Source organism: Tarenaya hassleriana, unplaced genomic scaffold, assembly GCF_000463585.1.
Source record: "Tarenaya hassleriana unplaced genomic scaffold, ASM46358v1 Cleome37, whole genome shotgun sequence".
Taxonomy (NCBI): Eukaryota; Viridiplantae; Streptophyta; class Magnoliopsida; order Brassicales; family Cleomaceae; genus Tarenaya; species Tarenaya hassleriana.
Window position 1 is genome coordinate 261,962 of NW_010966725.1, and position 21,690 is coordinate 283,651.

General features: G+C 38.1%; 3 protein-coding genes and 2 long non-coding RNA genes across 8 annotated transcripts; 3 read left to right on the forward strand and 2 right to left on the reverse strand.

Annotated features, from left to right (window-relative positions):
- Positions 1 to 2,596: 2,596 nt before the first annotated feature.
- Positions 2,597 to 9,872, forward strand: LOC104822575 (probable LRR receptor-like serine/threonine-protein kinase At1g53430). Its single transcript, XM_010553831.1, has 25 exons — positions 2,597 to 2,854; positions 4,387 to 4,552; positions 4,640 to 4,711; positions 4,856 to 4,924; positions 5,069 to 5,140; positions 5,241 to 5,312; positions 5,408 to 5,479; positions 5,570 to 5,641; positions 5,734 to 5,805; positions 5,904 to 5,975; positions 6,040 to 6,111; positions 6,200 to 6,271; positions 6,352 to 6,417; positions 6,492 to 6,551; positions 6,655 to 6,693; positions 6,774 to 6,823; positions 6,913 to 7,274; positions 7,410 to 7,608; positions 7,716 to 7,859; positions 7,957 to 8,081; positions 8,173 to 8,326; positions 8,607 to 8,663; positions 8,744 to 8,981; positions 9,062 to 9,212; positions 9,297 to 9,872. The coding sequence occupies exons 1-25, from the start codon at positions 2,740 to 2,742 to the stop codon at positions 9,720 to 9,722; spliced, it is 3,069 nt and encodes a 1,022-aa protein (XP_010552133.1). The 5' UTR covers positions 2,597 to 2,739; the 3' UTR covers positions 9,723 to 9,872.
- LOC104822574 lies at positions 7,808 to 8,327 on the reverse strand. Its single transcript, XR_773225.1, has 3 exons — positions 8,253 to 8,327; positions 8,090 to 8,182; positions 7,808 to 7,979 (listed from the first exon to the last, which is right to left on the reverse strand). It is a non-coding gene; the product is annotated as an uncharacterized LOC104822574 (long non-coding RNA).
- A 1,250-nt stretch (positions 9,873 to 11,122) lies between the features above and the next one.
- LOC104822573 lies at positions 11,123 to 12,175 on the reverse strand. 2 transcript variants are annotated; one of them, XR_773224.1, is made up of 3 exons: positions 11,780 to 12,175; positions 11,435 to 11,533; positions 11,293 to 11,333 (listed from the first exon to the last, which is right to left on the reverse strand). It is a non-coding gene; the product is annotated as an uncharacterized LOC104822573 (long non-coding RNA). The 2 variants fall into 2 exon arrangements; XR_773223.1 differs by having other exon boundaries at positions 11,123 to 11,533.
- A 1,998-nt stretch (positions 12,176 to 14,173) lies between these two features.
- LOC104822579 (mechanosensitive ion channel protein 4-like) lies at positions 14,174 to 17,974 on the forward strand. Its single transcript, XM_019203562.1, has 7 exons — positions 14,174 to 14,251; positions 14,583 to 16,462; positions 16,540 to 16,663; positions 16,745 to 17,038; positions 17,132 to 17,185; positions 17,306 to 17,454; positions 17,545 to 17,974. Exons 2-7 carry the CDS (start codon positions 14,703 to 14,705, stop codon positions 17,834 to 17,836), a joined length of 2,673 nt encoding a protein of 890 aa, XP_019059107.1. The 5' UTR covers positions 14,174 to 14,251; positions 14,583 to 14,702; the 3' UTR covers positions 17,837 to 17,974.
- Positions 17,975 to 18,076: 102 nt separating this feature from the next.
- Positions 18,077 to 21,681, forward strand: LOC104822577 (E3 ubiquitin-protein ligase CCNB1IP1 homolog). Of its 3 annotated transcripts, none has more exons than XM_010553834.1 (10): positions 18,077 to 18,471; positions 18,592 to 19,001; positions 19,321 to 19,420; positions 19,567 to 19,639; positions 19,750 to 19,795; positions 19,896 to 19,926; positions 20,151 to 20,406; positions 20,502 to 20,668; positions 20,769 to 21,042; positions 21,126 to 21,681. In XM_010553834.1, the coding sequence occupies exons 3-10, from the start codon at positions 19,351 to 19,353 to the stop codon at positions 21,130 to 21,132; spliced, it is 924 nt and encodes a 307-aa protein (XP_010552136.1). In that variant the 5' UTR covers positions 18,077 to 18,471; positions 18,592 to 19,001; positions 19,321 to 19,350; the 3' UTR covers positions 21,133 to 21,681. The 3 variants fall into 3 exon arrangements, with proteins under 3 accessions (XP_010552136.1, XP_010552135.1, XP_010552137.1); XM_010553833.1 differs by having other exon boundaries at positions 18,592 to 18,788; positions 21,126 to 21,309; XM_010553835.1 differs by lacking the exon at positions 21,126 to 21,681 and having other exon boundaries at positions 20,769 to 21,070.
- The last annotated feature ends 9 nt before the right edge of the window (positions 21,682 to 21,690 follow it).

The following is a 21,690-nucleotide window of genomic DNA, read 5'->3' on the forward strand; positions in this document are numbered from 1 at the left end:
TCGCAAGATTCAAGAGACTCAAAGTCAAATGAATCCAGAAGACCTTCAGAATGAAGCTTCTGAATGCGCTTCTCGTTTATATGGCCTAGACGACTATGCCAGAGGAAGGTCGGGTTTAAGTCGTTCGGCCTAAACCGTTTAGTACTCACGCTATAGATTGATCTGCATCTAGACGGTTCGTCATCCAAAACATAAAGGCTATTAATATGGTAACCGTTACCATAAAATAAATCCCCTATGGACATAACGCTGGGGGGGGGGGAATTTGTTTAAGATTTATGCATAATTTAATTAAAGTGAGGCTTATAAATTTAATTAATTCACTAATCAGTTAATTAGAGGGGTTAAAACTTAAAACAGTGTTTGGTTCGGAAACCGGTTGTTTTTCCCTCGTGCGCACATCCCAAACCCGTGTGTTACTTTAAAAAAAAAATATGTGAGAAATTGATTTATTTTATTTTTTGTTATTCTACAAATGTAATTAGGACGCGTATTTATTAATTAGTTGAACAATCAAAATATAACAAGGGTCCAAATTGTTTCCATGGAATAAAATTCCTAATTATTTTTCAACAACGATAATATAAAATTATTTAAGCCCATCTAACAAATATTTACAGCTCACTTGAGTCAAATCGTTCCGGTGGTCGTCGAACGACAATATTATATTGTCACAAAAATAAATATACCAGTCCAAAGTCTAATTTGGCCTTTTCCTATACGGAAATTTACACCAGTCCAAAGTCTAATTTGAATGAGAGGTTTATTTTCCTTTATATATATATGTGTATATATTTACAAAAATATGTTATGGATGTTATGGGAAATCGACAACGTTAGAAAAAATTTAAATATTATACGATTTATGTTAGAAATAACCACTCTCATTAGTGTTTTTACACTTATAAAAAGGAACATTAATATTTTCAGATGGACAGAATCCGGATGTTACACAAATAAGTTATATAAAACATTAGATAAAGGTTGGCTGCTTTATAATGTCGGTCGGTCGAAGAATGACATCAAGGACGAGGAAAAGTCTCTCTTTATCTTTCTTATTCTTCGTATTTCTAAATGAGAATTCACCTTTTTGCATGGAAAAAAATTGTTTATGACTAATTATTTAATTAAAGCAAGACTTATTAGATTAATTAATTAATTATATAAAAGCAGTCAAAAACACTGTTCCGAAACTGGAAGCTCTTTAAGACTGGTTGGCAAGGTGGTACCATTGAATTATCCATTTGGAGTTATCATATTATAGATCCTATTTAGCATGTGATTACAAAATTATATTTTTATTTGACTTAATTTATTTTTTAATTTTATCTCACAAATATTGGATACGTACGAAAGTCAAATCTTGTAAATGTTATAAGGGCTGTCAAGAACGAACTCCGAGAATTGAGATCGTAGTTTCGATAAAATATAAATTATTGTTGACCGGTAAAATTTTACGAGATTTGAAAAAAAAAAAATTTCTAGATTTTTTTAATTTTAAAATTGTAGAGAATAATAACATAATTTTAAGGTTTACGAATTTAGGGTTTAGAATTTAGAATTTAAGGTTTATATAAATTTATACCCTTGTCTCGAATTATCGGGAATTTACAAAAGTACCACTGTTGGACAAGCTTAACGGATCATGCAAAATTACCCTTTTACCCTTCAATTCGTCTCTCGTGCTGTCTATAAAACGTCGCGCTTCGACAAGTGGCTTGAACCCTCTCCTTCTCTCCGAGGATCTCCCATTCTCCGACACATTTTTATAAAATTACATTACCATAAGACCGAGACAAGTGAAGCGGTTTAATAATACCACAAGGCGGAACAAGGACACTTTTTTTTTTTTTTTTGATAATCAGGTATTTTTTTGGATCGAAATCCAAACTAATTTCGAAATAGAAAACAAACGATGTGGTCTCCAATTTGAAGTTCAAACTTGAAATAAGACAAACGCTTTCAATTTTTATTTAATCGGTTAAACTATTCAAATTGGATAGCAAAAACAAATTTCATATAAAAATCCGTTGAAGAAGTTTCGAACAAGATCTCCATTTACCAAAAATAAAAATAAAAATAAAAATAGTATAGATGTGATGGATATATATAATTCCAGGTCCGATATATATATATATTCGATATTTTATACATAAAATGATATTCTGTCAAACTTGTACAATGGAGACTTCTATAGTTCTATGTTTAGACAAAGAGTGTATGGTTCGGTTTGGATTTATTGATAGTAAATTTGGTCCGGTTTAATTTGGTTAGGGTACATCTTTTTCCTTATTTTTAAGAATCAAATTCTAGAAAATTTTATATAATCTATTAAAATTCTCTCTCGAAATTCAGTACCGAGTATTATCATTTTATTGTGAAATTCGAAATTCATATAAAAAGGAGAAGCATATATTTGGTCAAACGCTAATTCGGGGAGCGGCCCCCCTTTTGGAGAAAATTCATTCCCGGCGGCTAACCCTTTCTTCTTATTTAAATTTATTAAAATATTAATAAACTAAAACCTCAAATGATTTTTTCTTTTCTTCCCCCTAAACGCTAACCAATAATGTATATACCCATATATTTTTGGCTTGGAAATAATCTTTGAAAATATCTTCTTCCCTCTGCTGTGTCTTTGAACACGTCACAACTTTGGTTTCTCTCTCTCTTTTTTCATTTCGTTGGAAGGTACGAGAGGTGAGTTCTGTTTGGTTTCTGAGAAAACAACAAGAAAACATGGGTTTTATTTTCTCGGCCGAGAAAATAAAGTGCGTTCTTCTTCTGGGTTTTCTTCTCTTCGCTTGCCTTGCAAGTCTGCGATCAGATGCTCAACTTTTACCCGGTGATGAAGGTACAAAATCTGATCTTTATTTACAAAAAAGAACTCCATACACATAACCAAAATCATGTTTGTTCATATACGTGTGTGTGTGAATACATCATCTTTCTGGGTTAAGTTCGATCTTAAAGTCAAGGCACTTGTTCTTTGTGTCTTTTGGTTTCCACATTCCATTACTTTGATTTTGATTCTGTTTTCCGTTTTCTAATTATATGGAAATGTTTTTTTGTTAATTGAAAATCGTACTTAATTAGTTCATATTACTAGCTATCATGATTCGTGCTAAGTAAACATAATACACAAAGGTATACTTACACTTATACACATACAAACACATAAGATATATTATATGCTTTGCGATGATAATTAAATTATAATTATTTACCATTTTTCAGTAAACTAATAAAATTGTAAAACATGTTTTATGATTGATTTCTTCCCTCATACCTGTCAGTTCTGTTCATATAATTTCATGTAAATCGTTTCCCAGTTTGGCATAGTCTCCATTAAAGTTGTTCACATGCAATTTCTTGAGGTGGTTGAAGTGAACTATATATGTATATGTATATATTCGCTTTTCTTATTATACTGTCAACATTGGAAGCAACGAATTTAAATTTGAATGATAATCTGTTCCATTCATTGAATGCCGTGGACCCACCACATTAATAATTGAAGCGACATGATAAACCTTGTCAAATTTTTCAACACGATATTTTCCGTACGATCGTTCCCAGTGCTTAGTGAATACCGTACGGTATTATCTTGCAACTGATTCGCTTGAATCAAAATCCGACACGAAGTATATTGACACTGTGTATATATATACGTATATAAAAAAATTTATGATTCGTATGATTTTGACGCATACGTCCGTTTTGCATGAAAGCATACGGTCCAAGAGTATTATTACATAGAAAACAGCTACGCATAATTATTGTTTTAATCTTATTTTTTTCAAAATTTATCCATTGTCATTTTCGAAGAAGGTATAAAGAGGATCTATATGATGTCAAATATATATACACACATATATATATATATATTACACACGCACATATATGAACACGCATAACATACCAAAGAATACTTTTAAATTAAAAGTTCTCCCAAGTAGGCAACTTGGTCTTGGTCCATATCGACGCGTAGATTTTTTTTTTTTGGAGGATAGAGTTTGATGAGATATTTTCTCTACATTTTTAATTATCGATTTCATCTCTCTGCCTTCAATAAATATTGTTACATGTCAACGTCACGATGTCAGCATTTACGGAGACCAATCTGTTCTGATAAGCCCCAAGTTTATCGGTTCCTGTGTTCTGTTCTTTTTTTTTTGGTTTAATTAATATAAATTGGATTCTTTTTTTTATAACGTAATGTAAATCGGGATATTGCCCAATTGGCTAAATACTTGGCACAAATACCGTGTAAATCCGTATAAAATTTCTTACAAGTAAAGATTATTCGGACCAAAAAAAATCATTTTTTTTTTGTTTAAAAAAAAGATTGACATTGTTTTGACTTTTTTTTTTTTTGGGAAACAGTTCAAACACTAAGAACAATACTCACGAAGCTACAGAACAAGACGGTGAACGTGGAAAGGACATCTTGTAATGACGGGAGATGGAACTTCAACACGAGTTCCACAACTAACCTGATCAAGTGTGACTGCACCTTCAATGGCAGTTCCCTCTGCCACGTCACCAACATGTAGTAACCCTTTTCCCCATCATACCATTTCTTCTTCTTCTTCTAGGGTTTCTTGATTCACTCTATTTGTTTTCAATGTTTGGGCAGACAGCTTAAGGGCTTTAGCTTACCCGGGATTTTCCCTCCCGAGTTTGGGAACCTCACGCAATTGCGAGAAATGTACGCCGCTTTCCCGCAAGATCTCTTTTCTTGTCTCCTCTTTGGTTCCGCCATTAATGGGGATCGTACTGTCTGAAACTTGGAACTCAAGGCAAATGATGAAATCTTGATATATATATATGTATATGTATATATTTCTTACAGTGATCTTACTCGGAACTTTCTCAATGGATCGATTCCTGCGAGTTTGTCCAGGATTCCGCTCGTCATCCTGTAAGCCTCCGGCCTTTGTTGATTTCTTTTCTAATAATCAAGCCAATGATTTGGCTGATTTGTCACATTTGGACCGACATATTATGGTTTCTCGTACATTTTATTTAAGTTCATAAGGAATTTTGTTCTTATTCCTGTCAACAGATCAGTTATTGGAAACCGGCTTTCAGGGCCGATTCCTCCTGAACTCGGAGACATCCCTACGCTCACGGATGTGTATGTCGGAAATCCAACACCCTTTTCTTCCAAGCAGATTGAGAGTTTTGTTTGGTCGTGTATGAATGTGTAGGATCACTTATCTTTGGAAAATTTTCAGGAATCTCGAAGATAATTTGCTCAACGGAACACTTCCCTCGAGCCTCGGGAACTTGACAAGCCTCGACAGATTGTAATATCCCTCATATTTTTGTGTGTTTTCGATTCAAAAACACGTTTTCCGTTACTGCAGTTATAAGTTGTGGAGATTTTGCTTTATACGTTCAGGCTTCTTTCCGCGAACAACTTCACGGGTAGAATCCCCGAATCCTTTGGCAATCTCAGGAACTTAACCGACTTGTAAGTAACCGAGAAACCCGAGCTTTTCGCCCGTTATGAAACAGTTGGATAAATCCATAAAACGTGTTTTTTTTTCTTTCAATCTTGCAGTAGGATTGATGGAAACAGTCTATCGGGGAAGATACCTGAACTGATCGGAAACTGGACTTTGCTTGATCGATTGTGAGTACCGTACAGATTCTTGGATTATGTTTCAAGAACGTCTCTGTTTCTTGGACTAACCCTAATTCCTGTCTCTATCCATTGTGTCACAGAGATCTTCAAGGGACATCAATGGAAGGGCCACTTCCTGCTGCATTATCCAGCCTGAAGAACTTGACAGAATTGTAACCAAAACGTGTTCTCGGCCTCTTTTTTTCCTCTCTGCTTCAGATTGTGGAGATTAATTCTGTTGTTATGTTTTATTACGATACTTGGTATTCAGGAGGATAACCGATTTGCGCGGACCGCCCTCCCGTTTCCCAGATCTTCGGAACACAGCGAATTTGGAACATCTGTAAGTTCGGCATTACCTTTCAGATTTGGTTATTTCCATTCTCGTCACCTGTTTTCTTCATCAGGGTATTGAGGAGCTGCTTAATCACGGGGAACATTCCAGAGTACATTGGATCTATGAGTGAATTGAAGACACTGTAAGTAATGAAATGTTCTACATGTACACTGATTAATCTACTGGTTTAAGGCATGAACTGAACGTGTACCATGTTGTTGTTGTTGCAGAGATTTAAGCTCAAACATGCTAACCGGTCCAATCCCACAGACACTTCAGGGTCTGGCCAAATTGGATAACTTGTAAGATCAAAGATCAAGATAGATGATAGTACCGATTCTTGATAGCGTTTAACATGAAACATCATCTCCTTCTGCTTTAGGTTTCTGAACAATAACTCATTGACTGGTCCAGTTCCTGGATTCATCGCTAACAGTAGAGAAAACAGGTGAGGAATAAATCGTCTTAGATGGAAAGAAATCGATATTAGGCTTAACGGGCCGTTTCTTTTATCGGTTTCAGGGATTTATCTTTCAACAATTTCACACAGCCAGGGGCTGTAAGCTGCACCCAGAATAATGTGTAAGCATTTGGTCATCAGCTCGTTGTTGTTCTTATTGGCATTGGCTGCCTTTAAGCTCACATAAAATCTTGTTTCTGATGAAATTTCTTCATGGACCAACAGGAATTTGATCTCGGCTTACCCGTCAATAACGGATGATTCGTGAGTTTCTAACCTTTTTTCAATTCATATATATTAGCCACAAAGGAGGAATCTTTACCTGAGACACTCTCTTCTTGTAGTGTTCAATGGTGCTTAAGGAAGGATCTTCCATGCCCGGGAGATGCAGACCGTAAATATTTACGCACATATACATCTCGATACATAAAACTTTCTTCGGGAAATAGATTCGGTAACACAGCTGATTAACTGGCTTTACAGATCATTCCTTGTTCATAAACTGTGGAGGAGAAGGAATCAGGGTTGGCAAGAACACGTACGAGGAAGACTTGAACAGGAACGGAAGATCGGTGTTTAACTCAGTTTCAGACAAATGGGGATACAGTAGCACCGGAGCATTCGTGGGAAATGACAGTGCCGATTTCTTAGCGGTAAACAGATTCAATCTCTCTGTCGAAGACTTCTACAGAACAGCCCGTCTCGCTCCACAGTCACTGAGATACTATGGACTGTGCATGAGGAGAGGAAGCTACAAAGTTCAGCTCCATTTCGCTGAAATAATGTTCAGTAATGACCAGACATACAACAGCTTGGGACAGCGAAAATTCGATATCTATGTCCAGGTGAGTTTACAGAAGCTGAAAGAAAAAACATCCAAGATTTCGGTTCTTGTTTCATTCTTCGGATGTCTGGTTTTAGTAAGAACGTGTGATGAATATCTCAGTGTTTGGGTTCGGTTTTTTGTTCTTTTTCTGCAGGGAAATGTGATTAAGAGGGATTTTGATATAGTAGAGATTGCTGGTGGAGCGGGTATAGGATATACAGAGACCATTAATAACGTACAAGTGAATGGAAGCACAATAGAGATTCATTTGCAGTGGTCGGGGAAAGGAACATCGGCCATTCCGACAAGAGGTGTATACGGTCCTCTCATTTCAGCAATTACTATAACACCAAGTAAGATTTCCCGACACAATCTGATGACAATTTATAGAATCATTCTGCAGTTCCAACAAGTGGGGAGCATATGTTCAAATGTTCTGCCTTTTCTTTGGGTGTTTCAGATTTCAAGGTTGATACTGGGAAGCCATTGTCCAATGGAGCAGTTGCAGGAATCGTGCTTGCTGCATGTGTTTTCGTCGCGTTGATAATAGCCATTATCCTCAGGCGGAAAGGTTACTTAGGCGGAAAAGAATCATATGACAACGGTAAAGATCTTCCCTCGTTCTTGAAACATTCTTGTCCAGTTCAGTTCCCAGTTGTCTGGAACTTATCTGATAATTATCTTTTTACATCGTCTTCCAGTTCCAGAGCTCCGTGGACTCGATCTGCAAACGGGTTCTTTCACTTTGAAGCAAATTAAACGAGCCACGAACACTTTTGATGTGGCAAACAAGATAGGTGAAGGAGGGTTTGGTCCAGTTTACAAAGTAAATACCTCGAGTTTAACTGTTCTGTGATTCTGAGACCAGATCAATGTCAAAGACATGTCTTAACATGACAGCTTTTGTCAATCCTCAGGGTGTGTTATCTGATGGGACAACAATCGCTGTGAAGCAGCTTTCTTCGAAATCAAAGCAAGGAAATAAAGAGTTTGTTACCGAGATTGGAATGATATCCGCTCTTCAGCATCCGAATTTGGTGAAGCTTTACGGATGTTGCATCGAAGGGAAAGATATGTATTTCAATAAAAATAACAAAATATGGTATTTTTTATATAATGGCCAATTAACGTTTTTATATGTAGAAAGGTCCTTTTATTTGAAATATATATATATATATATATATATATAAGAATTTCTAAATTTCTCTCTCTCTCTCTTTGGATTTCAATTGATCTTCTTGTTTAACACTTAGATCATTATAATCAAGATTTAAAAAAAAATCCTATTATATATATATATAGATGTATATATATATATATCTTCTCCGTCCTATCTCGTGGAACGGGAAAGAGCTTTTACTCGTTTACGAGTATCTGGAGAACAACAGTCTCGCCCGAGCGCTTTTCGGTAAGGATTTTCCTCTCAAGTCCTTTCGGAAACCAACCATTGATGTCTGGGAATGTAACACGGTTCATATGCTCTTACAGGACCTGAGGAACATAGGCTTCAGTTAGATTGGTCTACGAGGAAGAAGATATGTATGGGGATAGCGAAAGGATTAGCCTACTTACACGAGGAATCGAGATTGAAGATCGTTCACAGGGACATAAAAGCAACGAACGTTCTTCTCGACAAGTCTCTGAATGCCAAGATCTCTGATTTTGGACTTGCAAAGCTCGATGAGGAAGAAAACACTCACATCAGCACGCGGATTGCGGGAACAATGTCGGTTTCCTTCCTCCACCTGAACCTCAATTAACATCGAAATTGATTCGATCAAAGTACTTACTTACCTTCTGATGCAGCGGCTATATGGCTCCGGAGTACGCGATGAGAGGTTACTTGACAGACAAGGCAGATGTTTACAGCTTTGGGGTCGTCTGTTTGGAGATCGTCAGCGGAAAGAGCAACACGAATTACCGGCCCAAGGAAGAGTTCGTCTATCTTCTCGACGAGGTAAAAAAAGGAAGAACCTTTTCTGAAATTATTGCCATTTCCTTCTAACACTGTCTTCTTTTTATGTTCCTTCCATCCACACAGGCTTATGTCTTGCAAGAACAGGGAAATCTTCTAGAACTCGTCGATCTGAATCTCGGGTCTCACTACTCGAAAGAAGAGGCGATGCGGATGCTGAACCTCGCTATTCTCTGCACGAACCCGTCTCCGACTCTGAGGCCATCGATGTCATCTGTGGTGAGTATGCTCGAGGGGAAGATGAAGGTCCAGGCCCCGCTGGTGAAACGGGAAGCTGCCGCTGGTGCGGCCGCTAGGTTCAGGGCTTTCGAGCTTTTGTCGCAGGACAGCGAAACACAGGTCTCAAGCTTCGAACGGGAGAGACAAGATCAGAGTAATGTCTCGACCAATGCTCCTTGGATAGATTCTTCAGTCTCTCTGCCCAGCAAAGATGTGAGCCAACAGCAAGAATTCTCATCATCTTCATCGAGAAAGCTGTTAAACGATAAATAACATGTTAAGATTACAGATTCTTTATATGTCAGATTCAACAGAGGAGAGTTTGGTGTTCATATAGTGTTCTGTCTTTCTGGGTTACCCTAGTTAACTATTTACACATTCCTGCAGCAAAAGAATGAAAATATATGAACTGATATATGTATATATATATGTGTACACACACCAGATTCAAAGTTCTGAAACATTGAATACAGCATGAGGATGGAGAAAGCGAGAAGAGTATGGTGGTGAGACAAACGAGTTTCTTCATGAATTCAGATTCTTAATCAAAAAGCTCCGATTAGGGCAAGACCAGAGCTTACAGTTCCGAAGAGATGAGGGGAAGAAAAACGATAAGGAATCCTCGACGAAGCGCCCATCTTCGAATAGCGACGAGTCAGATCGCAGCAGTTTTATGGGTTTAAGTAAAATCGCAATCCCCATCGAAGAATCTTCAACGATTGCAGAACTCTGAAGCAAAATTATCAATCAAAAACTGGAAGAACAAGAGAATCCAACAAAAAACAAACAAATACAAAAAAAAAAGTTCGATTCTTCAACGATTCCAGAACTCTGAAACACAAGACGACGAATCGAATCCAGGAGGAAGAAGAGAACCCAGAATCAGAAAAGAAAAACGAATCCCAAAAAAATTTGGACCATTTCTCGATTTATGCGTGTCATCCTTGCGCAGGGGCCATGCTAATCTTCTCTGTATCGTTCCAATTTTATCGGATGTCCCCGAAGGGACACTCAGTGCTTCGACTCTCACAATATAAATAATGTAATATTTCTTTTCCATTGACCGATGTGGGACGAATGGAATATTTTCTCATGTTGGGCTTTTTGTTATATTTCTATAATAATACAGAGGCCGGGCTATATGTTTATGGGCCTCAATTTTCTATTCTTTTTAAGCCCATTATGAGACGGAAGACCGAAATAATCTTAGCCGTTGAAATTTTAATTTCACATCGGCCAGTTTGAAGCGTTTATTATTGTAAATCATCATACAGCATGTTTATGATTTTTTGTTCTGAAATTCTAAGATTGAGAAATTAGTTATTTGTACTTAAAATGCTATGCAAAAGAATTAAGAGAAAGTTAGAAATTAAAAGAACGAAGTAAAATATGATCATTAATTAATTCTTTATTTATCCTTAATAAGAGCATCAACCAAAAATAAATACGCACCCAAAAGGGCCAAAACTTAATTAAATGTACTCTTAGAATTCTTAACCAAAACCATGTCTGCCACATCTATGGAATTAGCAGAAATGAATATCCCATGAAAATTACCAAAACTTCTTCATTTTAAATTACCCGAATTTATTGAATCTCACGATTATTTTATTTAATTTTGGTTCTATTTTTGGTTATGCATCCAAAAACCTGAATACGAAATATAGATTTTCTTCTTCAAAATATGTATCATATAGGGTTACTTGGATCGGGCATCTCAAATATTTAGATTATTTGGATCAAAACCATATTTTTTTTTTTTTGGTCAAGCCCTACTGAAACACACTCTCAGATTCAATTTCAAACGACATAACGCAATTCAAAACCACACATGAACGGCGAATGCAAAAATGAGTGCAGCGTTCTTATTCCAAATCATTCTCCCTGCAACAAACCGAACCCGAATATATGAATATGAATATAACCGAACCGAACCCGAGATCGAAACCCTAAAAATATCCACAAAATAGCTCTTGCCCAAATACCTTCCCCATATTGGACAAGACCATGAACAGCAACACAACATAACCCAGTGAGCAAGTTCTTCTCTTTCCTTGTCTTTCTGCAGATTCTTATGTATCCTCCTGACAACAACAACAACAAAAAAACGGGACATAACTAGAAATTCCATTAGACAATAATCTCTCTCTTCTTCTGCAGTTCGGTCTACCCTCATCTACTGCTGTAATTGAATGGCACAAAATAATCACATTTGGCGATTGCAAGCCACTGTTATTCCACGTTTCAATTGCTCATAGCCCAGAAATTCAACCAAAGCACAAAACTGATGAACTTCTAAGATGAGCTTCTGAGGAATTATAAAGACGAACCTCTTCATGGATTCAGCTCTAAATAGTACATGAAGAGGAGTGTGATAGTTCCGAAGAGAAGAAATCACGGAAAGCTGCGATATCCGAAACCCAGAGGTTGGAAAAAAAAAACCCGACAAGGAATCCTCGACGAAGTGCCGATCTTCGAATAGCAACCAGAGAGATCGCAGGAGTTAAATGGGTTTAAGTGAATCTGCAAACTCCATCGAAGAATCTTTCAACGATTGCGGAAGAACCCAAATCGAAGAATCAAGACCTGGGAAAACAAGAGAACCCAACCAAAACAGAAAAGAAAATCGATTCTTCAACGATTGCAGATCTCTGAAACACAATACGACGAATCGAATCCAGGAAGAACAAGAGAACGCAGAAACAGAAAAGAGCAACGAATCCAAAAAAAATTTGGACCATTTCTCGATTTATGCGTGTCATCCTTGCGCAGGGGCCAGGGACACTAACTGCTTCGTCTCTCACGTTATAAATAGCGTATTATTTCTTTTCTATTGACCGATGTGGGACGACAACGAATATTTTCTCATTTTGGGCTTCTTTTTATGTGTGTAATGATTCATGGGCCTAGTAAAATAATCATGGGCCTAGTTTTCCAATTCAGTAAGCCCATTGGGATACAAAAGAACTAAGTGCAAGTGGAATTCAGTAGAGAAACTAAGTATGATCCGATCATTAACTATTTCTTAATATTATCGTTAATAATAGTCGCATCCATTTATGAAAATTAATATCTTCTGCAGATATATGATATATTTGCGGGAAAAAAAAAAAGCCTTCGGATTTTAAAATTCGCAACAAACAAAAATAAAGTAACTTTAGTAGTGGGTAGCAGCAACATGACGATGTCCGAATTGTATAATATTTTCTATCTATTGCAGAAGCACATCAACTTATGTCTTTCACATGCATGTCATCATTGAAAATAAAATAAATATATTCAACAAATATATATATATATATGAGACAAATACGTCTTGTTAAAGATAATCAAAATCAATAGATCGTCATTTCCGTGTTCGCTTCCTTTCCATTGTATACAATTTAACCAAATGAAATAAAAATATATAATCAAATTTTAATCGAATGGGATTTTAACTCTCACAGTAATATTATAAATTTAATCTAATATCTATATCTATGTATATATTTATATATATTCACAAATTCTAATATATAACCATATATACGTTAACCGAACCGGGATTCTAACTATATATCAGAGTAATATTTTTTTGTTACTACTAGACAACCTATTGCTATTGGAGCTCATGGTTTTGTGTGGTTTTTAAAATTTGTGAGAATTCCAAAAATAGATTTGGAGTAATTTTTTGTTATTGATAAATGACTAATTTGGTTTCTTAAATACAATATGAAACAAAAAAAGAAAATGAACCAAATAATTAACGAGACATTATCAAAAATACTCTTACTTTGTTATTTTGACTTCAATATATACTTTTTTACGGCTGTGACCATGTGATCCATATGATTTGAAATATAGTGTGAATACATTTTGATCTCATTGTTCATACCGTTAAATTTATGATGTTTTAATCAAATAATTAATAAGATATATAAGATATGAATTAGAGTGATCACCATAGATTTAACGTTATAATCAATAAAATCAAAATGTGATCACTTTATATTTTGGATCACATAGGTCATATAGTCACAGATAGATAAAGGTATGTATTTCAATAAAAATAACAAAATATGGTATTTTTTATATAATGGCCAATTAACGTTTTTATATGTAGAAAGGTCCTTTTATTTGAAATATATATATATATATATATATATATAAGAATTTCTAAATTTCTCTCTCTCTCTCTTTGGATTTCAATTGATCTTCTTGTTTAACACTTAGATCATTATAATCAAGATTTAAAAAAAAATCCTATTATATATATATATAGATGTATATATATATATATCTTCTCCGTCCTATCTCGTGGAACCATGTTGTTTCACGTTAGTGTATGGTTAGGTTCTTGGTTGAATTTTTTACTCTAACCAGCCCACTTACGTGTCCAATTTTTTAAAATGAAATATATTTTTTTCTTTTTCTTTTTACTAATTAATAAATGCTTTTATTGGGTGTTGTCTAACGACATGACCAGACCAATCAGAAAGCCACGTGTCTGACTCATATATAAATCAAACCGTTACGATGTTGCCAAGTCAGGCAGTCTGTCACTACCCCAATCTTTTTTTTTTTTTGAACTATCATCTTTATTTTACTTCCAATTCAAATCAACTACGACGTTCCCAACAAGGCCTTCCTATTTCTTTGATTTTAATTCAATTTTTTTTATAATATGCTTTTACTTCAACCTATATATATATATATTCAAAATGGTCTTTCTTCCTTCCTCGAGCATCCAACTTATATTGTCCATGTGTAAGGTGTCATGACTTGTGAGGGCGCGACACGTTTCACACTGTAGTGGCGATGAGGTAATTCTGATGAATTATAATATTAATGATCCAATATAATATTTTGCATTAGTAATAAACAATGCTTGGGTTTTGAAATTTCGTGGGTATTGAAAAAGTAAATATTTTTTTAATGGTTTTTTTTTTTGCTTTAGAACAAAGTCAGATGACAAATGTCAACACAAAGTACATTATCAAATCTCAGTTAAAAAGGAATGTATACATTTGTTTTCTTCATGAATCTGACCAAAACAGAACCAAACATGTAAGAATGAATAAAATTTTCTTCCGCTTTCTCAGAAACCAAACACCACTTAACGTTTGCTTTTTTCCTTTCTTTGTCTTCTTTAAGGATCCCGAGCTTCATACTCTTATCTGCAAGAAGAAATATCTCGACTTTTTCCAAGAAACAGAGCACCGAAAGCCCAGTTAGATCCCACTGTCAAGTTTGAATTTTGATACGGGACCCGTAATGGCCGTCGATTCGGATGACAAGAGACACATCGTCGTCAAGATCGACGGCGACGAAGGCTCCGTCGCTAACGCCGTTACAGGGTCGAGCAACAAAGCGAATGCCGGAAAGATCTGGCGGGAAACGAGCTACGATTTCCGACAAGGCGGAGACGGCGGCGAGAACGACGGTGAGTTTGATTTTACGCGGCGGAGGGAGAGGACTGAGGTGGCAGATCCGCCGTCGAGGCTCATCGATCGGTTCCTACACCAGCAGAAAGCCTCCGGCGAGATCTCACTCGACATGGATATCAACATGACGGAGCTACAGAGCAACACCGCGACGCCGTCACGTGGCCTGACGGCGATTTCCGACACTCCGTCTCCGGAGACGGCGACTAACCGTTTCGTCTCTGAATCTGGCAGGTTAAGGAATGCTGACGCCGTTAGACGGAGGCAGAGCACGGTTCTGCGTTCGCCGGCGAAGAAGGACTGTGAAGGCAGTGACGAAGAAGACGATGGAGATGAAGCAGAGGTTGTGCAGTGTAGCTCGAACAGGTCGTTGAGAAACAAGACCTTGATGAAGACGAAAACAAGATCTAGGTTGTTGGACCCACAGACGCCGGCGCATCCAGCGACGGACAAGACAGAGATGAAATCTGGTCGGATTCGGAAATCTGGGTTTATGGGTAAGAGCCCTAAGACGGCGACGGCCCACGGCGGTGGAACAGTGGAGGAGGAGGAAGAGGAAGATCCATTTTCCGACGAGGATTTTCCGGATGAGTTTAAGAAAGATAAATTCAGCTTCTGGGTTTTCTTGGAGTGGATAAGTCTGTTTGTGATCATAGCTGGTCTGATTTGCAGCCTTACTGTCCCTCGTTTGCGCGGCAAGAAACTATGGAAGCTTGATCTATGGAAATGGGCTGTGATGATTCTGGTTTTGATCTGTGGAAGACTGGTTTCGAGCTGGATCGTGAGGATTGTCGTGTTCTTTGTCGAAAGCAACTTCCTTTTGAGGAAGAGGGTTCTGTATTTCGTGTACGGAATCCGAAAGGCCGTTCAGAACTGTCTGTGGTTAGGGCTCGTGTTAATCGCCTGGCATTTCTTGTTCGACAAGAAAGTCGAGAGAGAAACTCGAAGCTCGACCCTTACGTATGTCACCAAGGTTCTGGTCTGTTTGCTCGTTGCTGTGATCGTATGGCTGGTGAAAACCCTTCTAGTTAAGGTCCTTGCTTCGTCCTTCCACATGAGCACATACTTTGATCGGATTCAAGAATCCTTATTCACTCAATACGTGATCGAAACACTCTCTGGACCTCCATTGATCGAGATTCAGAGAATAGAGGAAGAGGAGGAGAAACTATCGAACGAGGTGAAGAGTTTACAGAACGCAGGAGCTGCATTGCCTCCGGGTCTAAAGGTGACTTGCCCTTCACCTCACAGCGGAAAACCCGCCATCGGAAGTGGAAAGTTGCAGAAGAGTCCTACCAAAGTTGGGAAAAGTCCTGCACTTTCTCGTGTCGGTTCCAAGAAAGAGAAAGATGATGGTAAAGACGGTATAAGGATCGATCATTTGCAGAGATTGAACACTAAGAATGTATCCGCCTGGAGAATGAAGAGACTGATCAACATAATACGAAAAGGCTCTCTTTCTACATTGCATGAACAGATACAGGACACGACGACTCTGGAGGACGATAAGGCCACGCAGATAAGAAGTGAATACGAAGCAAAACTTGCAGCGAGGAAGATCTTCCAGAATGTTTCAGAACCAGGATCTAGGTTTGTTCAGCTTCCCCATTATCTTACATCTCAAGTTATTGTAATATTAAGGTCCGAGTTCTGATATTTTCTCTCAGGTTCATATATTTGGAAGATCTTCTGCGATTTCTGTCGGAAGAAGAGGCTGAAAGGGCCATGGATCTCTTTGAAGGAGCTTCTGAGAGCCATCGGATCAGCAAATCTTGTCTGAAAAATTGGGTGGTAAGTGTCAGTTCGATATCTCGAATCTCTGAAAACGAAAACAAACGGTCTGAAGATTCTGACTCGAGGGTTTCGGTTTAGGTTAATGCCTTCCGAGAAAGGAGGGCTCTCGCCCTGACTCTGAACGACACGAAAACAGCCGTTAACAGGCTTCACCATATCATCAATGTCTTGGTCGGAATAGTGATAGTAGTCATCTGGCTTCTTATACTCGGAATCGCCTCTACCAAATTCTTGCTTCTGATCAGTTCTCAGTTACTTCTCGCGGCTTTCGTCTTTGGAAACTCCTGCAAAACCGTCTTCGAAGCCATCATCTTCCTCTTCGTTATGCACCCATTTGACGTCGGTGACCGCTGTGAAATCGATGGCGTCCAGGTTTGAACATGGAATCAAAGAAATCGATGGTGGGTTCTTATGAAGTGAATTGTTGAAACTGATCCTCTGTTCTGTTCTGACATGGAACTGCAGATGATTGTGGAAGAGATGAACATCTTGACCACTGTTTTTCTCCGATACGATAACCAGAAGATCGTATACCCGAACAGCCTTCTCGGCACAAAAGCTATAGCCAATTACTACCGAAGTCCTGACATGGGAGACGGGATCGAGTTCTTCATTCATATATCAACTCCTGCTGATAACCAGAAGATCGTATACCCGAACAGCCTTCTCGGCACAAAAGCTATAGCCAATTACTACCGAAGTCCTGACATGGGAGACGGGATCGAGTTCTTCATTCATATATCAACCCCTGCTGAAAGGATCGCCGCCATGAAACAGAGGATACTCAGGTGAGTTCCATCCCATCAATGGCTTCAGACATGCAAGAGATGTGTTTCTTTTGAACATGAAGTCAGATTCTCTGGTAATTGTTTCTGCAGTTACGTGGACAACAAGAAAGATCATTGGTACCCGGCACCGATGATCATATTCAAAGACATGGACGGTCTGAACAGCGTGAGGATCGCAATCTGGCTGACGCACAAAATGAACCACCAGAATATGGGAGAGAGGTGGACGAGGAGAGGTCAGTTACTCGAAGAGATCGCCAAAATCTGTAAAGAACTCGATATTCAGTACCGGTTGTACCCTCTGGACATCAACGTTCGAAGCTTTCCTCAAGTCACATCAGACCGTGTTCCTTCTGGTTGGATCCAACAACACGGGAACTGAAATAGCTTTTTATGAGAGCTTTCTCAAGACCATGATGAGTTCAGGCTCTGGTTTTCGGTCATTGTTGTCTTGAACTGATGTTAGATCTTCTGGTGCCAATTTAAAAAAACGCAATATCCACGACTAGCTTTTACTAAAGGCCATATTTTTCGCTTTGGTCTTTGGACCGACGCTATGATATATTGACATCAAATTATTACCAACATCAAACCTGACATGAAGGTATCGGTTCATGGTTCTGGTAAAACCTTGGTAACATATACAAATTCCAACATTTTAGGACCTAAACTCTTTTCTTCGAGCAAGAGCACGAGTTAAAAACCGGTATTACGCAAAATAAGTAGTTTTTACCATGTTGAGTTTTGGTAAAATTTTGCAATCTAGTTCATTTTTACTGCCATTGGTTTGACGAATCGTAAACTTGGCGGGTAAAAAAAAAAACGCATCTTAAACGACGTCGTTTGGTTCCGAACCGTGAAGATGACGTCATTTGACCTATTTACCGTTTTGACCTTTTTTTTTGAATATGTTTAAAGAACAAGTATTGCTTAATCTTGGCGCCACAACTTATTTCCGGAAAATTTTTCGAGCGTTCCCTTTCTCTCGTCTACGATTCAAATCAGAGAACCAGAGAGGTAATGATAAGTTATCTTCAATCGGATATTTTTCCATTCGAATTGCATGTTTTCTTCTCTCTTGATCTGAAATGTCCGCTGATTCGAGAGCTGATCGTTGTGGATTTTGATGTTTTCCAGATTTTGATTTGTCCCAGTCAGTTTGGTTTTCGAGGAATTCTTGTGGTGTTCATTGAAGATCGGGATAATCAAATTTCTGTGAGGCTTGATTCGATCGACTCTGAATTGAGGAACGCGCAGGGAACTGTTTGTAGAGCCAACAAAACCGAGGATTCTACCAGGAAGACAAAAATCGTGGAGAATTGAATGCCTCTGCGGTAGGTTTCTTCAATAAACATAGCTGAGTTGATTATTGTCGGCGAAAAAACTCATTAGAACAATATTTCCATTCCGGCTCGCTGTGGTTGCTGAGAAATCTGGATCAGGTAGAATCTGACTGAAAAGAGAGAGAGAGAGAGAGAGAAGCGAGAAATCCAGAGTCTCTATGTTGCAACTTTGAGTCGATCTCTGGATCCGTGTAACTTGTTACAGTAAGTTGTTTTCCCTTCCTGTTGACTATATGTTGTACCGCGCGTTTGACTGCTTAAACTTGTTTTCCAGTAATTTGCTGATTGGTTCAAAATTGTAGTAGCTTGTTCGTGTGAGTCAATCAGTCTATGTCACTACACTGTTTAATTGTTGAGCTCTAAAGACCTATAGGTCTGTGTTGGATAGTTTATTGCACCCGTGCATAAATATTTAATTTTGTTTTCGGATTTCCGAATCTTTTTTATATGTTGAATGTTAGAAGTCAAGTCTAGAAACTTGGAAATCATTGGTAATGAACAGTATATGCAATCTGATTTGCAGGCAATTGAGATACTTATATTTGAGGTTGACATGAGGTGCAATGCGTGCTGGAGGGAACTGGAAGGCCGGGCCATTTCAACAACATGCGGTCACATTTTATGTATCCTACTCTACCCATCTGCTAATTGATTTATGATTTGCATACTGATTGATTTATGACTCCTGTATACTGTTGCCACATTAAGCTTGTCTATGGAAATGAGAAAGCTTGTAAATACTAAATAAGATTGCCTTAACATGAAAAAGGTACTGAAGATGCTAGTAAGATTATCAGTAACGATGGGGCATGCCCCATTTGTGATCAAGTTCTCTCCAAGAGGTAAAACTTTTCCTAGTCCACCGTTTTTCTGCCCAAGTTACCTTTTTTTAATATATACGAAACCACCTTGGTTCTGCCTAACAGTTTTTGTATTAATTTTCCCTACTTAGCCTAATGAAACCCGTGGATATCAATCCAAATGAAGAATGGATTAATGTAAGTGATTGCCTTGGATTAAGCAAGGATGCAACAGCTTTTGTGTTTTCTGTTTCAGTTCCCACCTAACACTTTCCACATTGTTTAACTTTGTTATCAGATGGCAATGGCTGGAATTTCTCCACAAATACGTATCCTCTCTTATTATATTCCCTTTTGGTCGGGTTTGGTAAGAAAATTTCAGTTACAATTACATTCTTATGCTGAAAGATGTACTGTATCGGCTGACATGGAAATTGAAGTGTGAAATGGTTCTACAATCTGAATGAGTTTCTGAAGCTATTAATGTCGTAGAACAACAGAGGGAAGGGTGACCAAATATCAATGCCCTTTCGCTTTTCTTGACTGAAACTAGTGATGAAGAGTGCATACAGAAGTGTGATGTTTTACATCTCGCAACGGGACTTAGAGATGCAGTACAAGATGAACAGAATAGTGGCTCAATGCCGCCAGAAATGTGAGGTGATGCAAGCAAAATATACTGAGAAGCTGGAGCAGGTGCACACGGCATATCAGAAGATGGCCAAGAGATGTCAAATGATGGAGCAGGAGGTTGAAACCTTGAACAATGATAAACAAGAACTCCAAGAGAAATTCTCTGAGAAATCAAGGTTTGTAATCTGTACAGTTTTCTTAAGTTATATCTCCATAGTTGCGCTCCTTGTTTTAAGCTCTAATAACAGCTACTTTGCGATCGCAAAACCAGACAGAAGAGGAAGCTTGATGAAATGTACGACCAGCTAAGAACTGAGTACGAGTCAGTGAAACGCTCAGCCATCCAGCCAGTGAGCAACTTCTACCCGAGAAACGAACCGGACTTTTTCTCAAACCCAGCAGTTAACATGATGGATAACCGAGACCCTATTCGCAAAGGTAAATCTTTTTCTTCCCCGAGTCATTTAAGTGGTTTATGATAATCAAGTTCTTATTTTCGGTTAGATATCCCCAAATCAAGTTGACTTATTTGAAGCAGATCGGTTGGTTTCATCGCCTGCAACACCAGGGCCAAGAGAGGAGATATGGCCAGCGAGACAGAACAGTTCGAACTCAAGTCCATTTAACATGTCCGGAGGCTCACCAGCCAATCAAAACGTAATTCCAACTGAAGTTGGGAACAGGAGATCAAACGTACATCATCCCGTATTTGGTGGAGGTGGCACCGCTAACCCTTCAATGACACTGAGAAACTTGATTCTCTCCCCAATAAAACGACCTCAGCTATCTCGTAACAGAGCTCAACTCTTCACGTAAGCAAGCAGTAACCCCCATATGCACACATCATATTTCACCTCCTTTAGTCGATCCAATAGTTGGTTCTTTTTCTTCTTAGGTTGTAAGGGTTAAGGGTCTGTCAGCAGCTGCCTTGAAGGGAAACCCTAATATCACAATCAGTAAGTGATTCGTTTCGCCTTTATAAAGCTTTTCTCTTAGGGTGGGGGAAAAAACGAATACGCATCGGAAAGAATAACAGATGTGATGAGAGACCTAAGAAGTTTAAGCACACACATTTCATGTTATAGCTTACTGGTTGTGCCTCCGTTCTATATTGTCCGCACAGCTTCAACTTGACTTGATGTAGAATTTTGGATTCGACGTGCTATCTTGTCGGATCATCAAAGCCATAGTTTGAGCGATTCTGATTGTGAATCGCTATGCTCATCGATACAGATACATATGAATCGGTAACAAGAGATAATAAAGAACCTCCGATGCAAAAGAAACCACTCATAAAATTATTAGAAAGAAAGATGCGTCTTTAGCAGGGTCAGGAGTCCTACAGGTATGACACTGTAATAAAAAGGGGCTCAAAGCCCACCTCTCAAGCTCAGAAAAACACTAAATAAAATCTATATGATCTGAGAGAGTTCAGAGATTTGTCTCATAGGTCGACAGTT

Bases quoted from the DNA above. Each gene is read 5' to 3' on its own strand.
- LOC104822575 (XM_010553831.1), top strand. From the start codon at position 2,740: ATGGGTTTTATTTTCTCGGCCGAGAAAATAAAGTGCGTTCTTCTTCTG. The intron at 5,806-5,903 runs GTAACCAAAACG...CTTGGTATTCAG, and splicing joins CTGAAGAACTTGACAGAATT to GAGGATAACCGATTTGCGCG. The intron at 7,860-7,956 runs GTAAAGATCTTC...ATCGTCTTCCAG, and splicing joins AAAAGAATCATATGACAACG to TTCCAGAGCTCCGTGGACTC.
- LOC104822579 (XM_019203562.1), top strand. From the start codon at position 14,703: ATGGCCGTCGATTCGGATGACAAGAGACACATCGTCGTCAAGATCGAC. The intron at 16,664-16,744 runs GTAAGTGTCAGT...GTTTCGGTTTAG, and splicing joins CTTGTCTGAAAAATTGGGTG to GTTAATGCCTTCCGAGAAAG. The intron at 17,186-17,305 runs CAGAAGATCGTA...CCTGCTGATAAC, and splicing joins TTTTTCTCCGATACGATAAC to CAGAAGATCGTATACCCGAA.
- LOC104822577 (XM_010553834.1), top strand. From the start codon at position 19,351: ATGAGGTGCAATGCGTGCTGGAGGGAACTGGAAGGCCGGGCCATTTCA. The intron at 19,640-19,749 runs GTAAAACTTTTC...TTCCCTACTTAG, and splicing joins GATCAAGTTCTCTCCAAGAG to CCTAATGAAACCCGTGGATA. The intron at 19,927-20,150 runs GTATCCTCTCTT...GACTGAAACTAG, and splicing joins TGGAATTTCTCCACAAATAC to TGATGAAGAGTGCATACAGA.